The 27,910-nt window shown below is 29.8% G+C and overlaps 2 protein-coding genes across 3 annotated transcripts in view; both read right to left on the bottom strand.

The window, feature by feature from the left end:
- The window catches only part of LOC130668606 (uncharacterized), a 153,058-nt gene extending 143,600 nt beyond the window's left edge, over positions 1-9,458 (bottom strand). The window contains exons 1-5 of the mRNA XM_057470961.1: positions 8,667-9,458; positions 5,507-7,990; positions 1,659-3,226; positions 1,296-1,586; positions 6-279 (exon numbers count right to left, since the gene is read on the bottom strand). Coding sequence (XP_057326944.1) covers positions 28-279; positions 1,296-1,586; positions 1,659-3,226; positions 5,507-7,990; positions 8,667-9,405 — 5,334 coding nt within the window. The 5' untranslated portion in view covers positions 9,406-9,458 and the 3' untranslated portion in view covers positions 6-27. The remainder of the gene's footprint in view (positions 1-5; positions 280-1,295; positions 1,587-1,658; positions 3,227-5,506; positions 7,991-8,666) is intronic.
- Positions 9,459-10,160: 702 nt separating this feature from the next.
- Positions 10,161-16,253, bottom strand: LOC130669095 (ADP-ribosylation factor-like protein 8B-A). Of its 2 annotated transcripts, none has more exons than XM_057471786.1 (2): positions 16,037-16,253; positions 10,161-11,830 (listed from the first exon to the last, which is right to left on the bottom strand). In XM_057471786.1, exon 2 carries the CDS (start codon positions 11,810-11,812, stop codon positions 10,628-10,630), a length of 1,185 nt encoding a protein of 394 aa, XP_057327769.1. In that variant the 5' UTR covers positions 11,813-11,830; positions 16,037-16,253; the 3' UTR covers positions 10,161-10,627. The 2 variants fall into 2 exon arrangements, with proteins under 2 accessions (XP_057327769.1, XP_057327770.1); XM_057471787.1 differs by lacking the exon at positions 10,161-11,830 and adding an exon at positions 12,456-13,423 and having other exon boundaries at positions 16,037-16,243.
- Between the last annotated feature and the right edge of the window lie 11,657 nt (positions 16,254-27,910).

The raw sequence follows: 27,910 nt of genomic DNA on the forward strand, positions 1-27,910 counted from the left end.
CTCACATTGTCTGCATTACACTTCATTTTATTTTCTCTCCTCCATTATTTTTCTTACGACGCTGTTGAGATTTTTGTTGGTGAATTTATTTGTGGACTCGAGTAACTTGATAATGAAGTCATGGCGGATAAGACGATGAGCCAACACGAATTTGGGGTTCATTTTAATATTACACTGCACTTCACTACTAACCACTTGTAAATTTTCATTTAATGACATCTCTGTACTAATATTTATATGTTCAATAACTTTGTTTGGTAATAATTTAACTAAAACTGCCTGAAAATTATAAATTACGTTGATTAAACACTGAGAGAATCACGACGGTTTGAAAACGCGGTAAATTCTGTTCAGTTACAAAGGATTGAAATCCAAAATGGCTGCAGTGGCGTCATGCGCCGGCGCGATGGGCTGGCGTCGGTTCGTCGCGCATGCGCATAAGTTCTAGCGCATGCGCAACCGTAAGCGCGCTTTGTTTTAAATTTAAAATTTCAAAATGGCTTCTTCTATAGAATATCAGGTAAAAAATCAAGTTGTTGACATTTTCTCTTATTTAATTATATACTTATGTTATTTTATTCAAATTACTTAAGAAAATGCGTCAGAAAATTTATTTTTTATTAAAATTAAATGTAATAAATAAATTACAATGTCTAAAATATTTATTACAGTGAGAATAATTATGATCCTGATGTTAGCAGACAATTAAAAATTTTCGGATTTTTTTTTTCAACAAATAAATTACAAAATAATAAAAATTAAAAATATGCACATGCAGAAAATTTAAAAAACTACAAGTGCAAATTTTTCAAATTTTTTTTTTTTATAATTTACCGCCTAAAAAAAAACCCAAAAATTATTAGACGTCGGCTAACTTCAGTGTCATGAATAATTGATGAGTGTGAAAGTAGCAGACATCAGACAAATATAAAATTATTATCGTTTTACTTTCAAAATTTTTCAATAATAATAAAAAAAAGGAAATTATGACTTTTGATTGTCTACTTAAACGTCACAAAAAAAATATTTGAATAAATAATAATTCCTAGTTTAAAAAAAAACTTTTGATTTTAAATCTATGACTATTTTTCAACATCTTTAAACAAATATCTAAACTAATTCATATAAATTGGCAATGACACTAAAATTTAAAATTTAATTAATCAAATTTTCGTTTAAATTTAATTTAAAAAATAATTTAAAAATAATTTAGAAAATAAAAAATAATTCTCCTTCTATAAAATATTTTATTTAAAAAAATAATAAATAAATAAATAAATAAAAACAATAATTACCTCGCAGAGATTTATCGATATCCAATATATCACTTTACGTGTACTCGTTCTTCTAGCACGATGGCCACCAGCATTAAAATATATGACGTTATGATTCTGGTAATCATAAAAATCTTCATTATTAATCAAAACCAGATCAATGTCATCTTTATGAGTCATCACTTGCATATCGTCATCCTCATACGGATTATCATCACTCTTTACATTAGCAGTCTCATTAATTTCGATAGCCGATCCATCGCAGTAATTAATAACTCCATCAATCAATTGGTCAACGCATCGTCTGCACATCTATGAAATTTATAATAAATCCATAATTACCCACCAACCAAGAAGTCAAATTTAAATACACAATTAACTTACTTCCTTAGCTTGTTTCCTGACTTCTTTCGCCAGGTATTTCTTCTCAACATTTACCACATATCTTTCTCCTTCTTCATAATCCAAACAAATATCCTGACCCAGAGCTACACTCAGAGCTTTACCGAAACCATAAACCGGGTTATCATCTTTACAAAACGCGAATAAAATCTCCATATAATTGACATTATTATCGTCGTCAATTGAAAATATCTTGCAGACAAATAACTTCATCAAGTAAAGTCGTTCTATTTCTTCATCACTACTTTCTTCTTCTCTATTTATTTCTTTTCCATCCACGATTTCTTCGTTTCCTCCAGTAACTTCAACAGTCTGTTCATTTTCTAATTTTATGCCATTATTCCGATCAATATTTTTTAAAATTTCTTTCTCCAGGATCTCTTTCTCAATTTCTTTGTCAAATATTTCTTCTCTGACGACCTTTTCATCAGCTTCATGATCACTTTCTAAATTAAAAGGCGAGAGATGTACAGACAAAAATTCTTCTGTGCTAATAATTTCATCATTATTAGTATCCAACTTTTTAAAAGCGTAAAGAGCATCCAGCAACGCGTCTTGACTCAAATAAATATCTAATGCATAAATTATAAACTCTCTCCAATCAACAGTATCATCTTTGAAAATTTCATCAACTATTTCTTCTATTTCTCCTGGCGTTAATTCGAACCATGCTTTAGGTAAAGAAGAAATTTTATATTCCCCTTCTCCTAATTCTTCTTCTTCTTCTTCGTCTTCTCCATCTTCCGTACAAATGACTAAGTCTTGTAAAATATAAACGAAGGGAACCTTCGAAATAATTCCAGAAGGTTCTACACTCTGGAGTACATCCTTTAAATACCACAACTGCTCTATTCTAAATTTAAAATCGTCGCTTTTATCATCTTCTGAAGCTAAAGTATCAATAGTCGATAGATCTCTTTGAATAACAAAACAATCGTCAACTAAAACTATTTCTTCTTCAAATATTCTTCCGTCATCGATCGCTATGTGAAATAATTTTATTAAATAATCGACGTTATTTATTTCACTTTTGTATCTTTCATTTATCGATTGATAGGCAGAGATAAATCCCCGTCTAATATTTCCAAGAAGAAAGCCAACATCTACTTCAATAGCTGATTTTATTATTTTTATTCTCATTTTAATTCTATTTATCTCATACATTAACGCGTACTCCCATTCCAAAAATAAATTCTTCTTTTTTTTAGTAACGGAAGTTATTTTTTTCGTTTTAACAGACGTTTCAGAAGATTTTGTAACCTTCTTCTTTACTTTGCTCTCTTTGATTTCCGAGGAACGTCTTTTTGATTTAAGAATTCGCTCTTTTTTCAAATCATCAAGTGCTGAAGTGGACAGATCTTCAATTGTTGACTCTGCATAAGAGACAGTTGGTTTTATTATTTCCAAACAATGACTTTTAGTTTGATTGAGTAAATTATCATCAGCATTTGTCATCAAATTTGAAATTTCTTTTTTTAACGCAGTGTCATTTATTTCCGGTAACTTGGGAAATTTTATTGAACCTTTGCCTTCTGTGTCGTTACCATTTCCTAGAAATTTTTTTAATTAGTCATATATTTTATTAAATAATTAAGAGTTAGATTACATTAAATAACATCCTTAGGAATTTTTCTTGTCAAAATCAAACTTTCCAATGTTAGGAGGTTATGCAATGATGAGTGTGAATGTAGCAGACATCAGACAAATTTGAAATTACAAATAAACAGAGTAAATAATTAATGAAGTGAAATTTTAAAAAAATGTGCATTCAAAAAATTTAAAAATTAATAAGTGCATTTTTTATAAATATCATTTTTTAAATTATTTACTCTATTTATTTGTAATTTTAAATTTGTCTGATGTCTGCTACATTTACAGTCATTATGAAATGTAACCTAATTAAGGGCGTTCTCAGACAGTGCCCCATATTTTTTAAAAATATTAAATGACCTTGAACTGTCGTGACAGTATTGAAATTTTGTTAATTAATTTCAAAAAAATTAAAGCATCATTTTAAGGGTACATTCCGAAATGCGCAATGAGCAGCTGCAGCAGCACGATTTTTACGCAAAATACTCATGATACTGAAATTAGCCGACGACTAATAATTTTCAAAAACGATGAATGATAAAAAAATTATCTTGAAAAATTGCATCTACAGCTTCTTAAATTTTCTACATGTGCATATTTTTATTTTTTATTATTTTTTTTTTAAATTAAATTGTTGAAAAAAAATTCGAAAATTATTGTTTGTCTGCTAACTTCAAGATCATAAAATACTTACGTGTTTTTTTTTTAATATTTTAAATATTTCTATCATATTCTGCCGCCATTTTATTTTATTTTACGACTTTTAATTTTTCTCCAATTTACTAATCATTTATTTTAAATATTTAAATTTGCCGCGCGAGTAATAAGAATAATTAAGAAATTATTAATGAAAAATAAAAAATTTAGAGCATAGTTTTTAGTCAAATTAATATAATTACTGACACAAATGAATTTTAGTAAAATTATTAAATTTAAATTTTGAAATTTCGCGCCAAGTTGGCGTTATTGCACGACGTCGCTGTTAAGCGTCGCTGCACTCAACGTTTAAATTTTTACTAAAGTGGGGGGCGAGAGTATCGCAAAATCGATTGCTGTGTATCAACTGGCGGTCCAATAGCGACAGTCAGTATCATCGACAATGGCAGTAGTAGTCTAGATCCATCTTTGTTCTTTACGTTTGAATTGAGACACAGTACTGCAGTGGCGTCGTGTAATTATTCATAAAATTAAATTGCTCATAGTGATTGTTTATTTAAATGTGCAGTGTTTATAAAATTTAAATTGTGCAAAGTGTCTGTGGTTCAGTATTAAGAGTTCAGTGCTAGTGTAAAATGTTAAGTGTTCAGTTCGAATGATACTGAAGTTAGCCGACATCTTATAATTTTTGAATTCTTTTAAAAACGATGTTATAAAAAAAAAAATATTTGAAAAATTGCACTTATAGTCTTTTTAATTTTCTACATGTGCATATTATCATTTTTATTTATTTTTTAAATTAAACTGTTGAAAAGAAAATTCAAAAATTGTGAATTGTCTGCTAACTTCAGGATCATTCAGTTCGAGTGTAAAGTGTTGCGAATTGCTGGTGCTGATAACTTCCAAGTTCCTGAGCAAACTCATCTGGCATCGTCTGGTGGGGAAATAGCAGTTAAGTGACGTTTTTTTAGCTGAAATACACTTGAAGCAATTTAATTTAAATCTCCAAGTGTATTAGGACACCCTTCTGCATATTATTTCCCCGCCAAGGTTTGTTCAAACACTTGCGTGTTTTTTTTGAATATTTAAAATTTTTTTCTAACATATTCTGCTGCAATTTTATTTTGACTTACGATTTTTAGTTTTCTCCAATTTCTTATAATTTATTTTTCAAATATACGCTACAGCTGCTTGCATTTCGGATGCACCCTAAAAAAGGACAATTTCACCAAAATATAGATTTTTAAAAAAATTACTCACAGCTGCTATCAATTAGCAATTAAACGAAATTTGGTAAATAAATTTTAGCATAAAAAATTTGACATTCAAAATTACAATGCCGACATGAAGAATTTTACTAAAATTTATTTTTCAAATTTCATTTACCTCCTAATTGATATCAACTGTAAATAATTTTTTTGAAAAAAATCTGTCTCGGCGAAATTGTAACAGCGTTGCCTTTTTCCAATTAATGCTTCAATTTTTTTTTAAATTATCAAAATTTTAATACTTTTAGTCACTGAATATTAAAAAAAGTGTGGGAGGGGGGCACTGTCTGAAAACGACCATAAAGTTTTTCTCACCTGTAATAAATTTATCAAGAAGAATTTTTTTAAAAATATTATCCCCGATGGCCCGTTTTAGCATCGTCAGGTAATAGCTCCTCAAAAATTGTAGCGTATCAACAAAGCGGTCCATCTCAATCTGTATAATCGTGACATAAACATTAACAAGAACAATAATCTGTTTGGTAGCCCAGTCATCCTCAACAATTTTCTTCCTTTCTTCTTCAGCCTGTCGTCTCTTCACATCACAAATTTCCCACAATTCCATTTGAAATTCATCAAGCTTACTGCACAACTCATTCTTCACATTTTCCGTTACTTTTCCACTTCCAAGAACGTCATTAAGCTCCGATTTAAACTTCTGGACGACTTCTAGTTTGTCACCGCCACCTTCTTTACTTCTGTACTGAATCACCCGATTGTAAACGTAATCCTTGTAGGGAATAATAGCAGTCAGATTCAATCTCTTCAACGACAAAATATCTTTTAACCCATCGACGTAAGTATTTTCGCAGTTCCTCCACAACGACATCAGCGCCTTCGTAACCTCAAGAGTCAGAGGCAAATCAGTCCAAGTCCAATTTTCTTCTCCAGGCTTAGCTTTGTCTTCTTGTGACTGAGAACTTTCCAAACTTTTCAATGATTTAGCGGAACTGTTTGTCAAAATTTCACTAGATTTATCTTCGGCGCCATCTTTGCTGGCAGCACTTCCGAACATTTCTGCAGAAGACTTCCTCGGCAACTTGACGTCTCCAATAACGAGTCTCGCAACTCTTTTGAGAGTCGCATTGTCACACTGATCATAATAAACAACTTTGGCTATTCCTTGTTGGCTATAAAATTCGTCTAATCGTGTCGCGTCTTCAGCCCGTACTTCAAACAGTTCTTCAGCATTAGCATCGACTTCTTTAGGTTTCGGTAGCATTTTTATGTACGCAGTCAAACAAGAGTTAAATTTATCATCCGATTTAATTACTGGGTTCGGAAGTAATTTGGATTCGCGATAAAAAGTCGTCTCTGGATGACTATATTTTATTCGAGGTTCAAACTCAGTATCTTCAGTATCATCTTCATTGAAATTAAACACTTTTTCTATATCGCAGGTCGATTTTCCACTCAATGAAAACTCAAGGTACGCTAACTGTCGATAAGTTTCGGGATAATTTATCAGGACCCATCCTTTTGTATTGATATTGTTTAGGTGTTCGAAAATAATTTTACTCATCAATTCATCAGAAATCGGTTCTCCTAATAGGAAAAATTCGTGGATCCATTTGCCGATATACGCGCTGTCACTTAACGTAGGATGCATGTCATCGTAAGGGATCACTTTGGGAGTCTGAGTTTTTTTATTAACTATCGTACTTTTATTTTTGTCATCTCTTTCCAAAGACTTGAGATTTATTGAGGATTCAGATTCAGTTTCCAGCTTTCTCACTTCGACGTGATCGAAATCTTTCATCTCTTCTTTGTAGCACTGAAGACAGTAATTAATGGCGTCTTCAACACGAATGACAGATATTTTTTTGTGCTTCAGTAAGTCTTGAATCGTGAGATAATTATTTGAATCAGGAACTCCGAGTATGACTGCCCGGACTTTGACCTCAGGGAGTTTGGGTCTCATGGGCTCGTACGGAAATTCTTGCAGTAATTTATTGACAACGTAACCCAAGACCACTGACCCCAAATCAATGAATTCTTTGTTTTGTTGATCGATTTCTGGAGTAAATTCACTCCAAGGTGCGTTTATGTTTAGATAATCATACAAATCTTTATCAATCAAAGCGTCTTCTTGAAGGTTGTAATCAGAAATGACTTCAGGATCTTCCTTTGGTTCTTGTTCACTTTTGTCTTCGTAATCAGCTTTACTTCCAAACCGATTCTCTACCGTATTATGGCCTTCGTTAGAGGCTTCCTGACGAGATGGAAAAATTTTTATACCTTTGATGAATAAACTCTTCCATTTATTCCACAAACTGCGGGGAATTTCAGAATCCACAGAATTAACCGCAAGCACAACTAAGTCGCCAACAATATCCTGAGCCGTTTTAATGATTTCAAGCTTAACTTTTTCTTTTTTCTCATCTTGCATACGCCTTTGCAATTCATTGAATCTCCGAGCTTCGTCACCCAACTCCTCATTATCCCAAAGCTTCATTTCACGTTTGCTTTCTTGGATCAAACGCGCGTGATCCTCTTTTGCTTTGAACATCAGCTCGTCAACCATCTGCCTATTAGCAGCCAGTCTGTCTTTCTGCGCGTGTATTTCGCATAATTTAGTCACCATTTTTTTTTCATACCGCGACTGACGTAACACCGTACGCGCAGTTATTTCGTCGAATTTACGTTCTCGATCATTTTCAAATTTTTCCCAAAATCGAGACAAAACCGTATTTTGAATTTGGTTACTTCGTTGTTGGATTTCTGCTTCTCGTTTTCTACGAGCTTTTAATTCCTCAATGTATTTTTTCGCTGCCTCCGGGCGACCGTGAATTTCATAAGCTTTTAAAAAATTAAATATTCAATTAATAACTCAAGTATTTATCCAATTAATGGGAAGTCTACGGTTTCCATGGCGCCACTTAATGACCGCGAATTCTTGTAGAACTCGACAAAAGAAGACCTTTTTAAAAAACAAAATTTTTCGATATCTCGCTTAAAATATCTCTAAAAAAAAATGAGATTTTTTCAAAAAAGTGAAAAATTTCATAGATTTTAATGTCTGCAATTTTTTAAATATTTTTTTCCGGAAATTACATTTGGAAACAAAAATTTTGAACAAAAAAACGTCTGAACTAGGGTTCCATGACAAATGATCCCCGACAACTGATCCCACTGACAAATTCATAAAATAATTAATTAATTACTATGACATGAGTAATAAAAATTCACTGTTGTAAATATAAAAAGTTAGATTATGTAATTTAGTTGTTGATAAAAATCAATTGACGATCAATTGTTGGTGGGATCAGATGTCGGTGGAATCACTTGTCGTGGTATAAAATTGTTGGGATCAGTTGACGGCACACCCTGAACTAGTCCATTTTTGAAGAAATTATAATTATTTTTTAAAAAAGTCTTATTTCGTCGAGTTCTACAAGAATTCGCGGTCATGTGGCGGCGTCGCGGAAACCCTAAACTTCTCTAATTAATTAATCAATTAATTAATTAGTATTACTTTCACTTTGTGAATGTGATACATCAGCATGTTTTTCAGCAAATTCGTCAAGTTCCGCCAAAACTTTACTCTTAGCGCTTTTCTTAACTTCCTCACGATTAAACTGACGACTTATAGGTTTATTTTTCAACAATTTATCGCCAGAATCCTGGCTAACCGTTTCCGTTTCAGATGTTTGTGAAAAACGTACTTTACTATGACGTCCGCGCAAATAATCACTGATCATTTTTTGAAATTCTTGCTTATGTGAGCTCGATAAACTCGTGTTACTTTCCAATAATTTAAGTAACGGATGCTCTGGTAAACTCGCATCGAATTCGGGTTCTTCTGAAACGACTTTAACGTCAAATTTCGTCGAAGTCGGAATATATTTTTCGCGTTCCTTCTCAAGGGTTATGAAATGTAAGCGATCTTTATTTTCGAGGCACAGGAATATTTTGTAGAGTAAATTCAAGGCTGCTGAACCCTTGCCATTGGAAATGTCCTGAATTGACTCTTGATCGCAGTCGACTCCGATAAATCGCAGCCATACTTGAAGATGCCGTAAATTAACACGTGCCAATGCTGGATCTGACGTATGTTTTATTGTATTTAATTGGCTTTCATTTATTATAGCGTAACTGTGTAGTAGTTTTCCGTAAAATGTTCCATCGCGACAGCAGTTTCCTATTGATGATGGAGTTAAATCAATTATTACACCGAGTCTTGAACGTATCCACGTACTTATTGTTTCAGCCATTTATCATTTTATATATTTTGGTTATGATATTTATTGGAAATTCAATGACCTGAAGTATGCTATTAATTTATTGAATATTTTTGACAAAATTACTTTTAAATCTTCTGCTAACAATTTTCAAAATAGGGTAAGAGCATCAGTACCCAGCCCCTAACCAGTAGCCGGCCGGTCATATACTTTAACATTGGCTCAAAATATATATAGATATAATTTAACATGAGGTGGCTGGCTACTGGTTTGGGGCTGGGTACTGGTGCTCTTACCCTATATATTGTCTGAGTTTGGTACGCGTTTATTTAAAATTTTTAAATCATAAAATTTACCAGAAGAAAATTTTTCTTCTCCAACATCCGAAATTCGTAGTCATCTAAATTAATTACCATTAATTTTCAAAAATGAGTAAAACGGTTGACCCTGCGGGGAAATTCCAAAACTTCCCGCTGTTTTCGAACTCAGGGAGCTGAGTCTAGATTTTCTATGGAATTTCTATAGAATTTCTTAGACTGTGATCCTGAATAAAATTAAGCCACCCGTTCGTGTTTGAAGGCCTCTGGGGGTAATTAGTAATCAGTAATTAAAAAACATAATTAATTTTTTTGAACGAGTCACAAAAATAATAAGTATTTTTTTTTCCATAAGTGCCTGTAAAAAATTTAAAATTAATAAATAAATTTATGAAAAATTCAATTTACTTTCTAACAAAAAAAAATTGATTTTTTTATTATTCAATAAACTTACATAAGATTCATATAAATAATTAATAATTTAAAAAATGAGGTAGTAATTTAGATCCGCTACAAGCGGTTTCGTAAAAAAATATATCTATTTATTAAAGTAAAAAAATAAATACCACAATAATACAGTTTGTGCTTCAACTTCAAATTCAAAATGTAAACGATAAACTTAATAATTTTTTCTGGTAACTTTGTAATTTCAGTTGAAATTTTTTTTTTTTATAAAAAGATGTTCCTACTCTACTTTGTCTCAGTGCCCATTAAATTTCAAAACAATATTAATCCTAAAAATCATCTGGATAGAATGTTCTTAAAAGTTTTCACTAGAGTTATATTCAAATCCCTTCTGATTGTAAAAGTTTAATTGCAGAGTGTAATTGGAAATAGAACTTATGTTACTGTGAAAGTTAAATTTATATAAACGTACTGAGACATTGAGTCTTTAGAACTTAATTTAAAAATAAGCTATGAAACTCGCGTGTAAATTATTATTCATCATCACCCTCATTACTAATTTTTTTTTCTTTCTCTAACAATCTCTGCTTAATCAAACTCATGAAATCAACACTCGCGCCCTTATCATTCTTATCTTTAGATTTCAATTTAAATTGAGATTCTCCTTCACTCTCTTCTCGATTTCTTTTTAAATTTTTTTTAACTTTCCCGCCTTTATTTTTAAAACTTTTAATTTCTTCTTTACCTTCATCATTTATTTCTTCTTTGCCTCCATCATTTATTTCTTCTGACAAAACGCTACCGCCAGCACTTACTGTCTCATCCTCTCCTTTTTTTTCATCCGTTGAAAAGTAACACGATTTAGTGTCGTTATTTTTTACCGAACATTCCCCTATTTCTTCTTTATCTTTAACTTCATTTTCATTAGATTTATTCTGCGTACCATCAAGAATTTCTGTTATAAAATATTGCGGATACTCATCAGTTACATTTTTATTTTTACTTTTATTAACCGTCGATTTTTTTACATCCATCGAATAAAATTCATTGAGATTAATGGCCGGTATTTCGCCGCGTAAAAATAAAATATGTTTCTTTATCGCTTGATAAAAATATAATTTATCAACCATACGCGGGTAATTTGAACACCTTGCACTACTTGAAGGTACGACCCAAATTGCAGTGTCGCCAATTTTCTCATTCTGCAGACCGAAATTAAATTTCGTCTTCCCGAACTGTTGGGCGAAAATTTGGTAAATGCATTTCCCATTAAAAACCGCCAACTTCGGTTTGAATTTCTTCAGTTTTTCATCAACGATATCGCAACCTCGTTTTATTTCCTTAGAATTTAAATCGGCGGATGACCGAGTTGCGCGATCGACGATATTTGTCAGTCCGATGTTATATTCAAGTAATTTGTAGTCTTCATCAAAAGGAACGTAACTTGGTACTAATTCAGATGCATGCAGTAGTTTGTAAAAATGATTACCGGGTCCTGCATAATAACGACCTTTGAATGCAGCCGTTAAACTTGGGTTTATGCCCACAAAAACGACATCCAGATCCGGCTGCAAATAATCTGGTAGTGAATTTGTTTTCTTCATTATTTCTTCTTCTGACACTCCATTGAACCGGCCATTTTTTTTCTTAGACATTATGGTACTGTTTGTTTTATGAAATAAATTTAACTGGGATTTAAATTTGAGAATTTTAATCATAAAATTATTTACAAAAATCTGCAAACAAAAAAAAAAAATTTTTTCTTCTTATTATGAAAGAATGCAGGAAATAATTAATTTTTTTTTTAAATAAAAAAATTGAATTTAAAATCTCGCGGATAAAAATTAGAGTTTTATTCATTAAGAAGCAAAAGCGCTTCAATTTAAAAAATACTTCTACTTTTAATTTTTTATCTTCATTGTAACCAGACTATTTTATTTGTTCCAGAAATTAATCTAATTAACTAATGAAAAATTTTCAAACAAATAATTAATTAAATAAAAATGATACTGAAGTCAGCCGACGTCTAATAATTTTTGGATTTTTTTTTAAATAATAAATTATAAAAAAATAAATTATTTAAAAAATTGCACCTCTAGCTTCTTTAATTTTCTACATGTGCATATTTTTAGTTTTTTTTTTTTTTGTAATCAATTTGTTGAAAAAAAAAAATCTGAAAATTTTTACTTGTCTGCTAACTTTAGGATCATTAAATAAAATTGTTAATTAGCGATACATACCTTCGACAAAAAAATGATTATAAATTAGTTAAAAAAAAAAAAAAAATGGCACATTGTTAATTGGTTCTTAAATTACAGAAAAAATGCAAATTATTTTTTAATTATTTTATTATTACATACACTTCTATTCAATCAAATTTAAACTTAAAAATAAATACTACAATTTAAATAATTTTCGGAGTTACAATAAAAAAAATTTAATGAAAATATAAAAGAGGATTTTCTTAGTGATATCGGTCTAGACTATTAAAGAAATACATAAGCATATATACTCGATTTAAAGAAGCGTATTATCAAAGAAATTTTTTTCTTTACCATCATTATCATTATCATTATTATTATTATTATTTATTATTATCATTATTATTATTATTTATTATGCATAATTGATAAAAGGTTATTATTGATAACACAAGTTTCGAATTATTCTCAATTTTTTTCTTTAGTTTCATTCATAAACTTAAGATTTAAAAAAAAAAAATTTTAATAACTCTAATTAACTTAACGAACACTACCTTTGGAATGAGCTATAAGCCATTGAAGGGTTATGTCAATATTATCTTTCTCTTTACAAGAAATACTGTAGCAACATATTTCGCGATCTTGGATTGCTGAGAGATTCATTCTATCTATTAGACCATTTTCATCTAGAGCATTGGGGAGATCTCTTTTATTGCCTAGTACTAAAACAGGAATACCCGATAGCTGAGGTTTGTCCAGGAGATTATGCAGTTCATTACGACTAGCCTCTATTTTATCGGGATCAGCTGCATCCATCATATAAACGATTGCGTTAACTCCTCTACAGTATCTCTCCCACATGGATCTAAACCTAGGCTGCCCTCCGATGTCCCATATTTTAATGGTGACATTCCCTTTGGTTATTTTACGCATATTGAAGCCTACTGTGGGTATCATGTCTTCACTGAACTGCCCGGAGGCAATAACGTTAACGAATGTTGTTTTCCCACTGTATTGAAGTCCAATCAAAGTCAATTCCATTTCTTCCTTCCAAAATAATGACTTTAACCAGTCCAATATACGATTTATTAATGCAAACATTTTCGGTTGCACCAGGGTTCAATCCAGCTGATAATTAAAAAATTATAGTTCACCTCAATACTTAATTATTAAACAAATCAGCACAGGCATTCGTTAGTAAATTAATAAAAATATTTGTAACAAACAAACGATGTCGGGATAAATTATTTTTCAATTTTAAATAAATTCAAAATTATAAAAAAAATTAGTATGCCATCTTACCACGAAAATTTTACTTGAAATTTTAATCTGCGGACAGTAAATAATTAAAATATATAAATTTTTAATTAATTATAGAATTTAATAACGAGAATTGATTAATAAAAAATTCTAGCATTTTTTCTGTTGCCAAGTGGAGTAAAAAATTTTTTATTACACGCGTTCTGATATTTATTTATCAGATTACTCGAGACTTTTTTGCGGGCTGATTTTAAAATAGATTTTAATTAATCAGATGTTATCATACATTTATTTAATTTAAATTTACATAACGTATTTAAAGATAAAAAAATTGATCACTAATTATTACAAATGAACGGCAGATACTAAAAATAATTTACTAAAAAAAATTATTAATTATTTTTACTGATTCTATTATTGCATTGATATCTGAGACTAATTAAGTATTAATTAACATTTTACAGCTGAATTATTGATTTTACATGAATTATTATTGATACTTTTTTGAAGTAAATTTAATAAGAAAGAAATTTACTCAAAAATTTTTTGTGTATCTTCTATAGTTTTTTTTTTTAATATCAATTTAATATCAAACTGTCGGTGATTTTTTTTACTACTGATAAATAAATATAAAAAAAATGATTTGCTATAAATACTTTCATAAATTTAAATTCGATATCGTTTGTTTGTTTTTTCTCGAGTGCTTAAACTAAATGTCATGCGTGAGTTTTTTTTTAAATTAATGCGAATCAAATGAATTTTTTATGATCTGAAGTTACCAGGCAATTAAAAATTATGGAATTTTTTTTTTCAACAAATTAATTTACAAAAAAAAAAAACTAGAATTATGCCCATGTAGAAAATTTAAAAAGCTATAAGTGCAATTTTTTTTTTATAATTTATCGTTTTAAAAAAATCCAAAAATTATAAAACGTTGGCTAATTTCAGTATCATAATTTTTTAGTTTCGAAAAGCGTTAAAAAATAAATTTATCATTAAATTTTTTTTTTTAATTTAATGGATGGTCTGAAAAATATTTTTAGAAAAATTAAAATTGGAATTATAAATAATTTAAGTAAATGTTTATTTTTTAATCTATACCTCTATTGTTGATGAGTGTGAATGTAGCAGCCATCAGATAAATTTAAAACTTTAAATAAATAGAGTAAATAATTAAAAAAAAAATCATTTGTAAAAAATGCACTTACTAATTTTTAAATTTTTTAAATGCGCATTTTTTAAAAATTTTATTTTATTAATTTATTTACTCGATTTATTAATAATTTAAAATTTATCTGACGTCTGCTACATTTACACATGATCCTGAAGTTGGCAGACAGTTGGCAACTTTTGAATTTTTTTTTTCTACTACCTAATTATAAAAAAAAAAATCTAAAAAAATGCACATGTAGAAAATTAAAAAATCTCTGAGTGCAATTATTCGAAATATTGTTTTTTTTATTATTTATAGTTTTTAAAAAAATCAAAAGATTGTTAGATGTCGGCCCAATTCAGTATCATATTTACACATGAGTATAAAATTTAGCAGACATAAAACAATTTTTGAATTACCTACAAAAAATTAAACAATTAAATTGATATGATAAAAAAATGCATGTATTGATTTTAGAATTTTTTACAAGCCCATTTTTTTATTTTTTTATTTAAAAAATTTTATTTTATAATTTAAAAATTTTAAAAATTGTCTGATGGCCGCCAACTTTACTCTCATTATTTCCACTCATCTATTGTTTAATTGTACAGTTGAATTTGTTTTAAATTTTTAATAATTACTGTCACAGAGATAAAAATAATTACCATAGATTACATCCATTAAAAAAAAAAAAAAAAAATTAGACACTTGTTTATCTACAGACAATTAAAATAAATCGAATTGAGTCTAATAAAATATACTATACTATAAATAATTTGATTGTTTAAAATAATTAAACAATAGGTTAAGAATCAATTAACAATGTGCTGTTAAAATTTTTTAAATTTCTTAACCTAACAAAAAATTTTAAAATCATTTTTTGTTTGTCGGGTAAAAAAAATTAATTTTTAAAAAATTCATCAACTTATAAATTAATTTTTGTTACAAATTAAAATAACATAATAGTAATTAATTAATAATTTAAAAAATTAAATATCAGCGTAATCAGTTAAAATTTTTTTATTATAAGATTTTGAATAAAACTAATTAATTTCGAGTAATTATTCAAATATAATTAATTATTATTATTGTTTTATGATTAATCATGCAATGAGTCATAATTGCAATCAAAATAATTTCGTAGAAAAATCAATAATTATCATAGCGAATTTAAATATTTCAAAATTTGCGGGTCGACAATTCAAATTATATGAATTGAAATTAAAATTTTAAATAATAAAATAACTGCAAATTAAATATATACTCAAATGAAATAATAAAATATAACATATGACATTTAATGAGAATTTTAGGTTATTAGTACATACCCTAATGAACTGTCACTTGAAGAAAAATCACATCAATTGATTTAATATAAATTGAATTACAATAATTTATTGTTACGTAATTATTAACAATGTATCCAATTGGTGGTTAATTGATTGTTAATTACCAATAAGTAAAATTATTTAAGTTTCCTTTGACTTTCGTATGTTTACAAGGTTTGCACAAAAAATGGCGACAGTTTTAACTTGAGCGGGAATTCAAAGTTTTAAAATTCCCGCCAGAGGTCGCTGGCAGTTTATTTGAATTGTGAATTAATTTTTGCTAAATAAATAAATGTTTTAGTTGCTTAGTTTGTTAACAACAATTCTAGTGGAAGTTTAATAATAAATGAGTGTAATAATTAATTAGTAAACTTGTAATTAGTGTAATTTAATAGAGTCAGTGATTATTTCGAATAATTTGCGCGCTAAAGTGAATAGTTTTAAATAAAATTAAAAAATCAAATTTTTTATTGGTGAAAAAAATTTAAAAAAAAGTTCTAACCTATTTGGTGAGTTTTTAATTATTTGTTTAATTCAAATAATGAATTTTACTTAAATGCATTAAAACTTTTTATTTTGATAATTATAATAATTAATTGCGATCTTGAAGTTAGCAGACAATTAAATTTTTGAATTTTTTTTAAACCAATTAAAGATACAAAAATAAAAAAAATAAAAATATGCACATGTAGAAGATAAAACAAACTACAGGTGCAATTTTCTGAAATATTTTTATTTTTATAGTTAATAATTTTTTTAAAAATCTAAAAACGATTAAACGTCTGCTGAATTTAGTATCATTAATTTATTTGCGTGGTAATAATAATTGTTGGAGAAAATACCATTTATAATTAAACATTTTTTTAAAAATACATTAAAATTAATAGATCCATGCTATTGATTATTATTATTAATTCCTATTAAATTATTATTTATTTTTCGAACTTAAAAACAGAAGATATCCGACTACTTTTTTAATTTTTTAATAATTAAATTCTATAAGTGTGAGTGTAACTGACAAGTGGAATTTTTAAAACTTTTGAATAAATAAATAAAATCTAAGCAGAATAAAAATTTAAAAAATGCGTATTTAGATCAAAGAAAAATCTATCCGCGCATTTTTTTAAATTTCGTTTTTTTAAATCATTTATTTATTTATTAAAAATTCATAAAAGTCTTGTCTGCTACATTCACACTCGTTCAAATTATATGTCAATAGAAGAAAATTTCTTTAAAATTTCTAGTTTCTTTTAAATTTTACGAAAAAAAAAAAATCACCGACAATTTGGGTATTTTTAGGTCAAAAAAATTAGTTATAATAAAAAAAAAATAATTTAATGCAGACAAAAAAGTTTCGTAAAAAAACATCAATTTTAAAAATAAAGGAAAATATTTAAATTTACCATCCATTGATATACATTAATATATATCCATATATTTATAATCAAATATTAAGAGATTGAACATTATCTCAAAAATGTCAAATTTTTAAAATTTGAAAATCATTTTTTCTTGATGGTAAATTTAATTTCAGACTTAGCCCTTGGCGATAATACTTTCCGTCCTGTGTAAATAATGATTCAGTATCCAGTAGATGCTGACCTCTATGTAAGTTTGAAATAATATACAATAACAAGTAAGCGGGAATAAATTAAGCATGACATATATTTACAAGGGTAGACTTTAATCGAAGGTATGTTTGATGTTATAAGCTCAGAGAGATAATCCAAAGTTTACACAAACTACTGACATGACATTTATGCCTGCTATTTTCCCACGTTTCCAATCAAAACCCGAGTTTGCAGTAGCTTATGTAATAGATACATCCGTATTATTGGATATATCAGTTATACCTTGTTTAAAACATACACATATTTACTTTACTCAAAGCATACGCATGTTATTGATCCGTTTATTTACAATCAAAAATCCATTACAAACTTCGGCTATTAATTGAAACACGGATAGAAGTTTTAATCAAACTATCGCATGCTTTTTTTTATTTTTTTAATTAACTGATTATTAATTAACTATCAATACTTATAATTCACTAAATCGTACAAAAAACGTTTATTTATTGAGCCACGGTCTCACTAATTGAGAGAATTTTTAAATATTTTAGTGGCACTTAGTAATACTTGAGTATTCAAATTACCAATTACGGAACATGGTGTTAATTACAGTCATTAAAAGCTGAATGTACTTTAATGTAGTCACGTGTGAGAGGATTTGTTAATCAATTTAGGGATGAGTAAAGATGCCACTGTGAATTAACACTTAATCGTGTTATTAAATGTTTACGTATCTATTCTGTAATTAAACAATCTCTTTAATTATATGTATACATACGATAATTAATCCATAATACTAAGCGTTTGTCTTTGAGTTCAATGAAATTAATTGACGTCTAATTACTAATGCTTCTGATGTCAAATGCACACCTTCAATTAATGGGAATATATATATACATGAGTGTGTGTTTGCGTTTGTGCACGTGTGTGTATGTAGACTGAGATAAAATGAAGAACTCGAGGCACAATGGGTACAATGAAAAAAAAAATTAATTGATACATATTAATAGATTTATTTACTCTTAATGAACAATTAATTAGATTTCATACAATTAATGGTTTATTAATAATGTATAATAGAGAGTTTATTGAACCGAGTTGTCAAATGTTGATCCGAATAAACTCAATGCATCTCAAAGCTATTCAATATAAAATAATTACTACATGATTGAATAAATAATATATTATAGCAATTTAAATAAATTGATTTCAATAAACTGATCAAATAATTATTGAATGAATATACCTGATAAACTAAATATACAATTTCATTAAACAACACGCTGTAGGAAATCGGGGGTAATTATGAGGGAATGAGAATTTTATATTTTATTACAATTTGAATTCACTTTCACTCGGGATACGGAGCTTTAAAAAAATCACCCTGCGTATGCAGTAAATAGGGAAATTTTTTCAACGGAGTGATTTCAGATTGATGTGAGTTTTATTTAAATCCGCATCCGCCCTTCGGAATCAATTTCACTGAGAATTAAATGAATAAAAAAAAATTGTCCGCTCAGAATTTAATCCGCGTTTACTCCGCAAATTTTTGTCATTATGATTATGTGGTTAAGAAACTCATCCATTTAATCCACTGTAAAAAATCGGGAATTAATTCGAAGTGATTAAGAATTTCCCTTAAATCCGAATTCACTCCGTCACTCAAACACTGTTAAAAATTATTTGAAAATTACAATACAAAAGGAATTGAATTTTCATAACTAGATATTTGAATTGTATTTTCAATGAAAAAAGCTTTAAATTTAATATACGCAATTTAATAATCAAGCTGGTATTCAAAATTAAGAAAAAAAATATGAATTTTAATAAACGTACTTAAAATTTATACTTGATTTTTAAATTTTAAAACCAAGTATTGAAAATTCTAAAACATATATTGAATTTTAAAAATTCTATTTGAAATTTCATAATACTTATTTGAAAATTCAAAAAAAAGTGTTTGAAAATCCAAAGTGTTAATTTCAAAATTCAAAAACGTGTATTTTAAATTCTATATGAAATTAGTAATGAAATTTCAAGCACTAATGTATGTGTTTATTGCGTTATATACAATCTTTGAAAATTCAAACAAATTTTTTTACAGTGTATCCAATTATTCAAACCTAACAAAAATAGTGATTATGATCCCTTATAAAAATATGAATAGGCCTCTTGTGAACGTTTCCATTCATGCCGGAAGTGTAACCGTTGAAGATTAAATATTATTTTGAGAGAGGGTTAAAATTACCCTGATTAAGTCAAAGTTAGTCAGGTTAACTCCAATTATTTTGCAGAATAAATGAAATTTATGAAAAAACAAATAGTAAAGGATTGAGCTAAAGTAATACTTTAGTCTGCATCGAAATTAATATCTGCATAGCTATAGAAGTATGTAAATACCTGTAAATTAAAAATGCATTTATCGTGGACGATTTGAGGGTGCTTTTATCATTCTCTTTGTTCTCTTTGCACCTTCACCCCGAATAGTATGTATAGTTGAGTTTTTGGTTGCACGGAGACAATGAAACTCAGTCAACGGTACTTGACGCAAACAGCTATGCTGAGACAAGGGAAAAGGCTCTCGAAACCACAAGGACATCGGACAGTCCATTTGTAACTATAAATTTAATTCTCTTTCACTCGACTCTCTAATTTATTACATATACGATGTTCACTAATTTCATTCTAACTATTTCGACAGTTTTACGTTATACATATATGTTAATATTCATTTATATTACACAAATAGCTATTTCAGAAGTTATTAATTTACTTTGTTAAAGTATTTCTGATAAATTTTATTCTAATTAAACTTTTTTGATTAAATTACTACTGCGAGACTGAGGTTAATTAAATGTTCAAATAATTAAATTTTAATCAAAATAAAATTTTCTTTTTCTGAGTCGTAAAATCGTCGACTGTAAAAATAAAAAAATATCACGATCTGGATCAAAGGGAATTTCAAATAAAAATCCAATAGTTTTTTTCGATTAAAAAAAATATATAGACACAACTGTCCAATGTATCCTTTTGTATTTACATACCAATGTTTTTAAACGTTTATTAAAATTTTTTCTAGCCTTCTATTTAGTTTGTCTTGAAAAAAAAAAAAAAGTAAAATAATTCGATTATTTAAAAAAATTTTAATTTGACAAATGACGAGTACTGTCGGTAAAAGTATTCAAATATGAAGACAGAATATAAGCGATTTAAATATGACAAAGTGACCGAAGCCGCAGTGGCGAAAGTGGTAACGCGCCAGAACGGTTTGTGGACTGTAAGCTGCTTCGAGGAAACTTACCCGATGTCATGAGGAAGCCCCATGACATCGGGGCTCTTGTGGCAAGCTTGTCTTGTCACAGTGGGGGCAGTGGATCGGTCAGGTGTCGTGTGATGGTGGATTCTCTGTGTTTCCCGAGTGGTTTCATATGGCACTAATTAGTTTTAACATACTTTATCATACTTATAAGACATTCCATTGCACGTTTGAGTTTGGTTTTAATGGAAACATACAGAATCCACTGTCTGTTGAGCCCCGCCCGGCAATCTGGAATTCTCGGTTCGAATCCGAGCTGCGGTATTTTTTTTTTTTTTTTTTTTATTTATTAATAAAATTTGGTAATTAATTATTTCTATGGCCTGTTTTTAATCGGGACAAGATAATTCGGCAAAAAAAAAATCCGGAAATTTTTAATCGTCTATTAATTTCAGGATTATCGATACTATCCTTGTTGCACTTGCGCAGTAAATGGAAATTTTCTTCACGTTTTTCTCTTAAACAAATGACCATTTTTTAAAAATGAAAACATATATCGCTAGATTACAGGGTAAGGCATCGCGCCTCCTTCTTAATTTTGCCTTTAAAAGTTTTGTTTGAAAGAAAAGCTTGGACAAAAATTACTATAGGCCCTCCCTGAAGAAAAAGTTCATCAAAAATTTCTTTACCATGGTCGGTAATCGCTCGTCTCTCATTATCTGACAGTTCGTATTTTAAGTATAAGGGCAATAAAATAATTGTCGTTTGACCGAAGCCGCAGTGGCGAAAGTGGTAACGCGCCAGAACGGTTTTAAGATCTATACGCATCTTTTCAACGATTACTTCAATAACGTTTCTTGCCCTGTCGTTATGGAAGTTCTCGTTTCGGGGAAACTCGTTAGAGGATTGCGTGATAGACCTTGTTCCGTGGGTGTGCAACGGTTGTTTCCTCTATATATCGTGTGGAGTGTGCGTGTTTGTTAATGAGGACTCAATACGTTGCCATCCCCTGGGCTTTCGGTAATCTGGAGGTCTCGGTTCGAATCCGAGCTGCGGTATTTTTTTTTTTTTTTTTCACTTATTAATAAAATTTGGTATTTAATTATTTCTATGGCGAATTGTTTATCGGGACAAAATAATTTGGCGAAAAAAAAACCAGAAATTTTTAATCGTCTATTATTTTCAGGATCATTAGTACCATCCTTGTTGTACTTGCGCAGTAAAGGGAAATTTTCTCCACGCTTTTCGCATAAACAAATGGCCATTTTTTAAAAATGAAAATGTATCTTGCTCGACTATAGAGTAGGGGAGGGTGGGGCAGAGCGGCCCTCTAAGCCAATTATTATTTTTTGTGGCTTTCAACCATCAGATCACTTTACTTTTGTCCTATTTCAAACAAATTTATGGACATTTTGCCGAAATTCCGAAAAAAAATTTTTTTTTGTGGGGCAGAGAGGCCCTCTTCCAAAAAATGATATTTTTTTTTTTTTCTAATTGTTTACATCATTAAGAATTTATTTCTTTCTCTTGACGACTATTTTTGGTTTTATATTACTCATAAAAAAATTTTTAAGGTGTAATAAATCGTTCTCCCTCGATTAGAATTACTAATTGTTATTTAATAAAAAAAAAACAATTTTATACTTCTTATTTGTCATTATTTTGAACCCAAAGAACGTGTTTTTTGATTTTTGAGATTACAGATCATTTTGCATTATTAAAAGAATTTTTTTTTATCAAAATTTCAGGGGGGCCGTTCTGCCCCACACTCCCCTAATGCATCGCGCCTTGTTTTTAATTTTGGCTTTGAAGGTTTTGTTTGAAAGAAAAGCTTGGACAAAAATTACTATAGGCCCTCCCTAAAAAAAAAGTTCATTTAAAATTTCTTTACCATAGTGGGTAATCGCTCGTCTCTCATTATCTGACAGTTCGTATTTTAAGTATAAGGGCAATAAAATAATTGTCGTTTGACCGAAGCCGCAGTGGCGAAAGTGGTAACGCGCCAGAACGGTTTCAAGCTCTATACGCATCTGTTCAACGATTACTTCAATAACGCCTAATCCAACGTTACGGAAGTTCTTGTTTCGGGGAAACTCGTTAGAGGATTGCGTCATAGACCTTGTTCTTGGATGTGCAATCGTATTCCCACTTCCAACCCAGTGATGTGTGTTGTGTGTTAATCTTAATTAGGTCGTAATACGTTGCCATCAGAAGGCGAAGCGGCAATCTGGAGTTCTCGGTTCGAATCCGAGCTGCGGTATTTTTTTTTTTTTTTTTTTTTTTTTTCATTGATTAGTACAATTTTTCTATTTATTATTTTTATGGCCAATTTTATATTGGGACAACAATAAAAAAATTTCTTATAATTGATAATTTAAAAAATCAAATAATTTTGAATAATTAATTTTTTTCAAAATAAAGATAGCAGGGGTCTGGCCTTTTCTCTCGATCACACTCAAGTTGACGAACGGTATTATTCTTGTTGTACTTTCACAGTAAATTGAAATTTTCTCCACGTTTCTTTCATGGACAAATGACCATTTTGGAAAAATGAAAACGTCTATTGCTAGACTATAGAGTAATGAATCGCGCCTCGATTTAATTTTTCCTGTAAAGGTTTCGTTTGAAAGAAAAACTTGAACGAAAATTACTATAGACCCTCACTCAAGGAGAATCTACATTAATTTTTGTCCAAACTTTCCTCCCAAACAAATTCTCTAAATGAATCGTTTATTTGAGAAACCCCATATATGTCAGGAAAACAAAATTTTTCAGGAAACACAAAAACCATTTTTTTGTTAAAACTTGACATTAAAATAATAAATAAATAATTGAATACAAGAATGTTAGCGTTTCTGAAAAGATTTCAACAAGAAAAATTTAATTTTTTAACTTAAACTTAAAAAAAAATGATTTAAAGTTGATTGACTTATGGGGTTTCTCAACCAAACGGAAAAAAAAGTTATAAAATTATTGTTTCTTTAAATGTTTCCACTCAAATCTATATTACACTGATAAAATGAAGTATTAAATACGTATTTAAACTCTAAAACTCAGAAATTACAAAAAATTATAATTAATTTAAACATTTTAATTGCTCATATAACAGTCAACAATAAAATAACATTTGAAATTAATTTCATAAAAAAGCGCGAATTTTAAATAAAAAAAAAAAAAATTATTCTTGTAAAACTAAAACTGCCCGTGTTTATTTGAGTCATTGACTTATGGGGTTTCTCAATTAAATGAAATTGCTGTCACCCCGATAATTTTTTTTTTAAACGCTGATTTAATGCATATTTTGATTGATTTCTATGGAGGGATATCCAGCGAACCCAAAACTGCAAAAAACCCAATTTCATAAAAAATATGACTTATGAGGTTTCTCAAATAAACGATTCAAATGAAAGATTAAGAACGAGGCTTGATGCATTACTTTATAATCTAGCAATAAACATTTTCAGTTTTCGAAAATTTTCATTTGCTTAAGAGAAAAACGTGAAGAAAATTTCCGTTTACTGCGCAAGTGCAATAAGGACAGTACCGTTTGTCGACTCGAGAGTGATAGAGAAAAAATTTCAGACCCCTCTTAAAATAAAAGCTCTTTAAAAATTTCTTTACCACAGTGGGTAATCGCTCGTCTCTCATTATCTGGCAGTTCGTATTTTAAGTATAAGACAATAAAATAATTCTCGTTTGACCGAAGCCGCAGTGGCGAAAGTGGTAACGCGCCAGAACGGTTTCCTAAGTTCTATACGCATCTGTTCAATGATTACTTCAATAACGTATTTCTTCCCCACGTTACGGAAGTTCTCGTTTCGGGGAAACTCGTTAGAGGATTGCGTTATAGACCTTGATCCCTGGATGTGCAACTGTGTTCCTTGCCTATATCCAGTGAATTGTATGTAAGCTTCTTAATAAGGACATAATACGTTGCCATTCATTGGGCTTTCGGTTATCTGGAGTTCTCGGTTCGAATCCGAGCTGCGGTACTTTTTTTTTTTTTTTTTTTTTTTTTTTTCATTGATTAGTCGAATTTTTTTATTTATTATTTTTATGGCCAATTTTATATTGGGACAACAATCAAAAAATTTCTTATAATTGATAATTTAAAAAATCAAATAATTTTTAATATACAAGTATATTAATTTTTTTCAAAATAAAGATAGCAGGGGTCTGGCCTTTTTTCTCGATCACCCTCAAATTGACGAACGGTATTATTTTTGTTGTAGTTGTGCAGTAAATTGCAATTTTCTCTACGTTTTTTTTATGAACAAATGACCATTTTTGAAAAATGGAAACGTATATTGCTAGGCTATAGAGTAATGCATCGCGCCTCGATCTTAATTTTCCTTGTAAAGCTTTCGTTTGAAAGGAAAACTCAAACGATAATTACTATAGACCCTCACTCAAGAAGGATCTATAGTAATTTTTGTCCAAATTTTCCTCTCAAACAAATTCTCTAAATGAAAGATTAAGAACGAGACTCGATGCATTACTCTGTAAACTAGCAATATACGTTTTCATTTATCGAAAATTTTCATTTGCTTAAGGGGTAACGGTAACCGATTTTCAATTCAATTTAATTCACGGTCAAACACTGGAAACGTAAAGTAGAGAGTCTTTTTATAACCCTAAAAAAGAGCTAGAAATTTCGTATTTTCAAAAATTCTAATTCGTCTCCGAGAAAAATTGTTTTAAAATTCTCATTTACTCTACGAGTGCAACAAAGATAGTCCCGTTTATTTTTCTGAGTGTGAGAAAGAGGTCCGGTAGCGTATCCCCTTAAGAGAGAAACGTAAAGAAAATTTCCGTTTACTGCGCAAGTGCAATAAGGATGGTCCCGTTCGTCGACTCGAGTGTGATAGAGCAAAAATTTCAGGCCCCTCTTAAAACAAAAGCTCTTTAAAAATTTCTTTACCACAGTCGGTAATCGCTCGTCTCTCATTATCTGGCAGTTCGTATTTTAAGTATAAGGGCAATAAAATAATTGTCGTTTGACCGAAGCCGCAGTGGCGAAAGTGGTAACGCGCCAGAACGGTTTGAGCTCTATACGCATCTTTTCAACGATTACTTCAATAACGTTTCTAGCCCTCTCGTGACGGAAGTTCTCGTTTCGGGGAAACTCGTTAGAGGATTGCGTCATAGACCTTGTTCCGTGGATTTGCAACTGTTGTTTCCTCTATTAGCTTTAATTCCCTTCCCCTCTATGATTAGTATCGTGTGCAATATGTATTAGACTGAAGTAGGCTTCAATACGTTGTCATTTCCTGGGCTGTCGGTAATCTGGAGGTCTCGGTTCGAATCCGAGCTGCGGTATTTTTTTTTTTTTTTCTTCTCACTTTGAAATCAGACGAATTCATAAGAATCCGTAAAAAAATTGATTATGTAAAGCCCACAATAATTTTTTAATGAGTGAAATTAAAAAAAAATTCTAATCTAGTCAAAAAAAAAATATGAAAACTCAATTACTTCAGTAATTAAAAAATGATAAAAAATAAAATGATCTGTGGGTGAACTAGAACACCAGTCAATGAATACAAAGGAGTTAAGCCTGGTGTAAACTTGTAACACGAAATTACACGGTTGAAGGTCGGCGGGAATTAATCTCAGTCGAAGGGAATGGAACCTGGGGAAGCCAATCAATTTCCTGCCGACTCGTGCGAACGCCAAGGGAACCAAGCATGAGGCTCATTCTACTCGTTCGACCGAAGGATGCTCCCTGCTATCATTCACAAAGATAGACGGCTTCGAGATCCCGATGTCTCGTGCCAATGTGTCACCGGCTCGTCTCTTCACCAATTAAACCATCACTGTCAGCTTCCTCTATACTCTCTCTCGAACCCTTCAATTCAATTCATCTTCAAGTTTCCACCGACTGTCGAGATTTATAACAAATTATAAAATCCGCCGCCCAATCTTTCAACCTCATGTTCATTTTTAAAAGTCAATTTTCCTGAAAATCATTTCAAAAGTGTCGATAAAAAATACTAAAAAAATTGTTAATGCGTCAATAATATTTTATTTATTTAAAATATAATAAAAGAGGAAAATTAATAACATTAGTAACAGACGTTTAGATGCAACCAGCCCGTTCTCATGTTAGCCGTCGCTCAGTACTTTGGATGATTAATGACAAGAGCCTGGAACGTCTGGTTGAGTTTATTGGAAACAGGGCATCGATGATGCATCGACATTGTCGCGTTGAAGCACACATATCGCATATGAGGTGAGCACATACTACTCTGTAGTCAGCAGAGTTGAGCACCCTACGAAACCTTGTTTGCCACCACGTGCCAGCGACGAATGGAAACGTTAATAAGATCAAACTGCTCGCGTTCATGCTTTGTCGATAGTATGTTACATTTCACACTTACATGTATATCTATATATATATATGTAACCATTTAACACATGTATACACTCACGTACTCACATTCCCAACGCCAATATACATCAGACATCATACAACTAAACGTGTGACACTCGAGTCCCATTCCAGTCCTAAGCAATTAATAATCACTTGAGTTTCACACGCAACAATGAAAGCTTGATTAATAATATAGTAAGACATTACATTAATTTTTTTTTTATTTTTTTATTTTTTATGGATGATTATTTACAATTTTTTTTTTTTTTTTCATAACTTCACTGTAAAAAATGGACGATCCTAAAGTTAGCAGAAAATTTATCGTTTTTGAAAAAATTCAAAAATTATTAAATGTCGGCTAACTTACGATACTGAAGTTGGCCGACGCCTAGTAATTTTTGAATTTTTTAAAAACGATAAATTGTAAAAACAAAAAATTTGAAAAATTCCACCTATAGCTTTTTTAATTTTCTGCATGTGCATTTTTTAGTTTAGTTTTTTGTTCAATTGACGTTAAAAAAAAAATCCAAAAATTTTTAATTGTCTACTAACTTCAGGATCCTGGCTAACTTCAGTATCATAAAAATTTGCGGAGTGAACGTGGATTAAATCTGGAGTGAATGCGGATTTAAATAAAATCCAGATCACTTCGAAATTACTCCGCTGAAAGTACCAAC

Source organism: Microplitis mediator, chromosome 5, assembly GCF_029852145.1.
Source record: "Microplitis mediator isolate UGA2020A chromosome 5, iyMicMedi2.1, whole genome shotgun sequence".
Lineage (NCBI taxonomy): Eukaryota > Metazoa > Arthropoda > Insecta > Hymenoptera > Braconidae > Microplitis > Microplitis mediator.

Excerpts from the sequence above, each read along its gene's own strand:
- LOC130669095 (XM_057471786.1), bottom strand. The coding sequence starts at position 11,812 with ATGATTAAAATTCTCAAATTTAAATCCCAGTTAAATTTATTTCATAAA.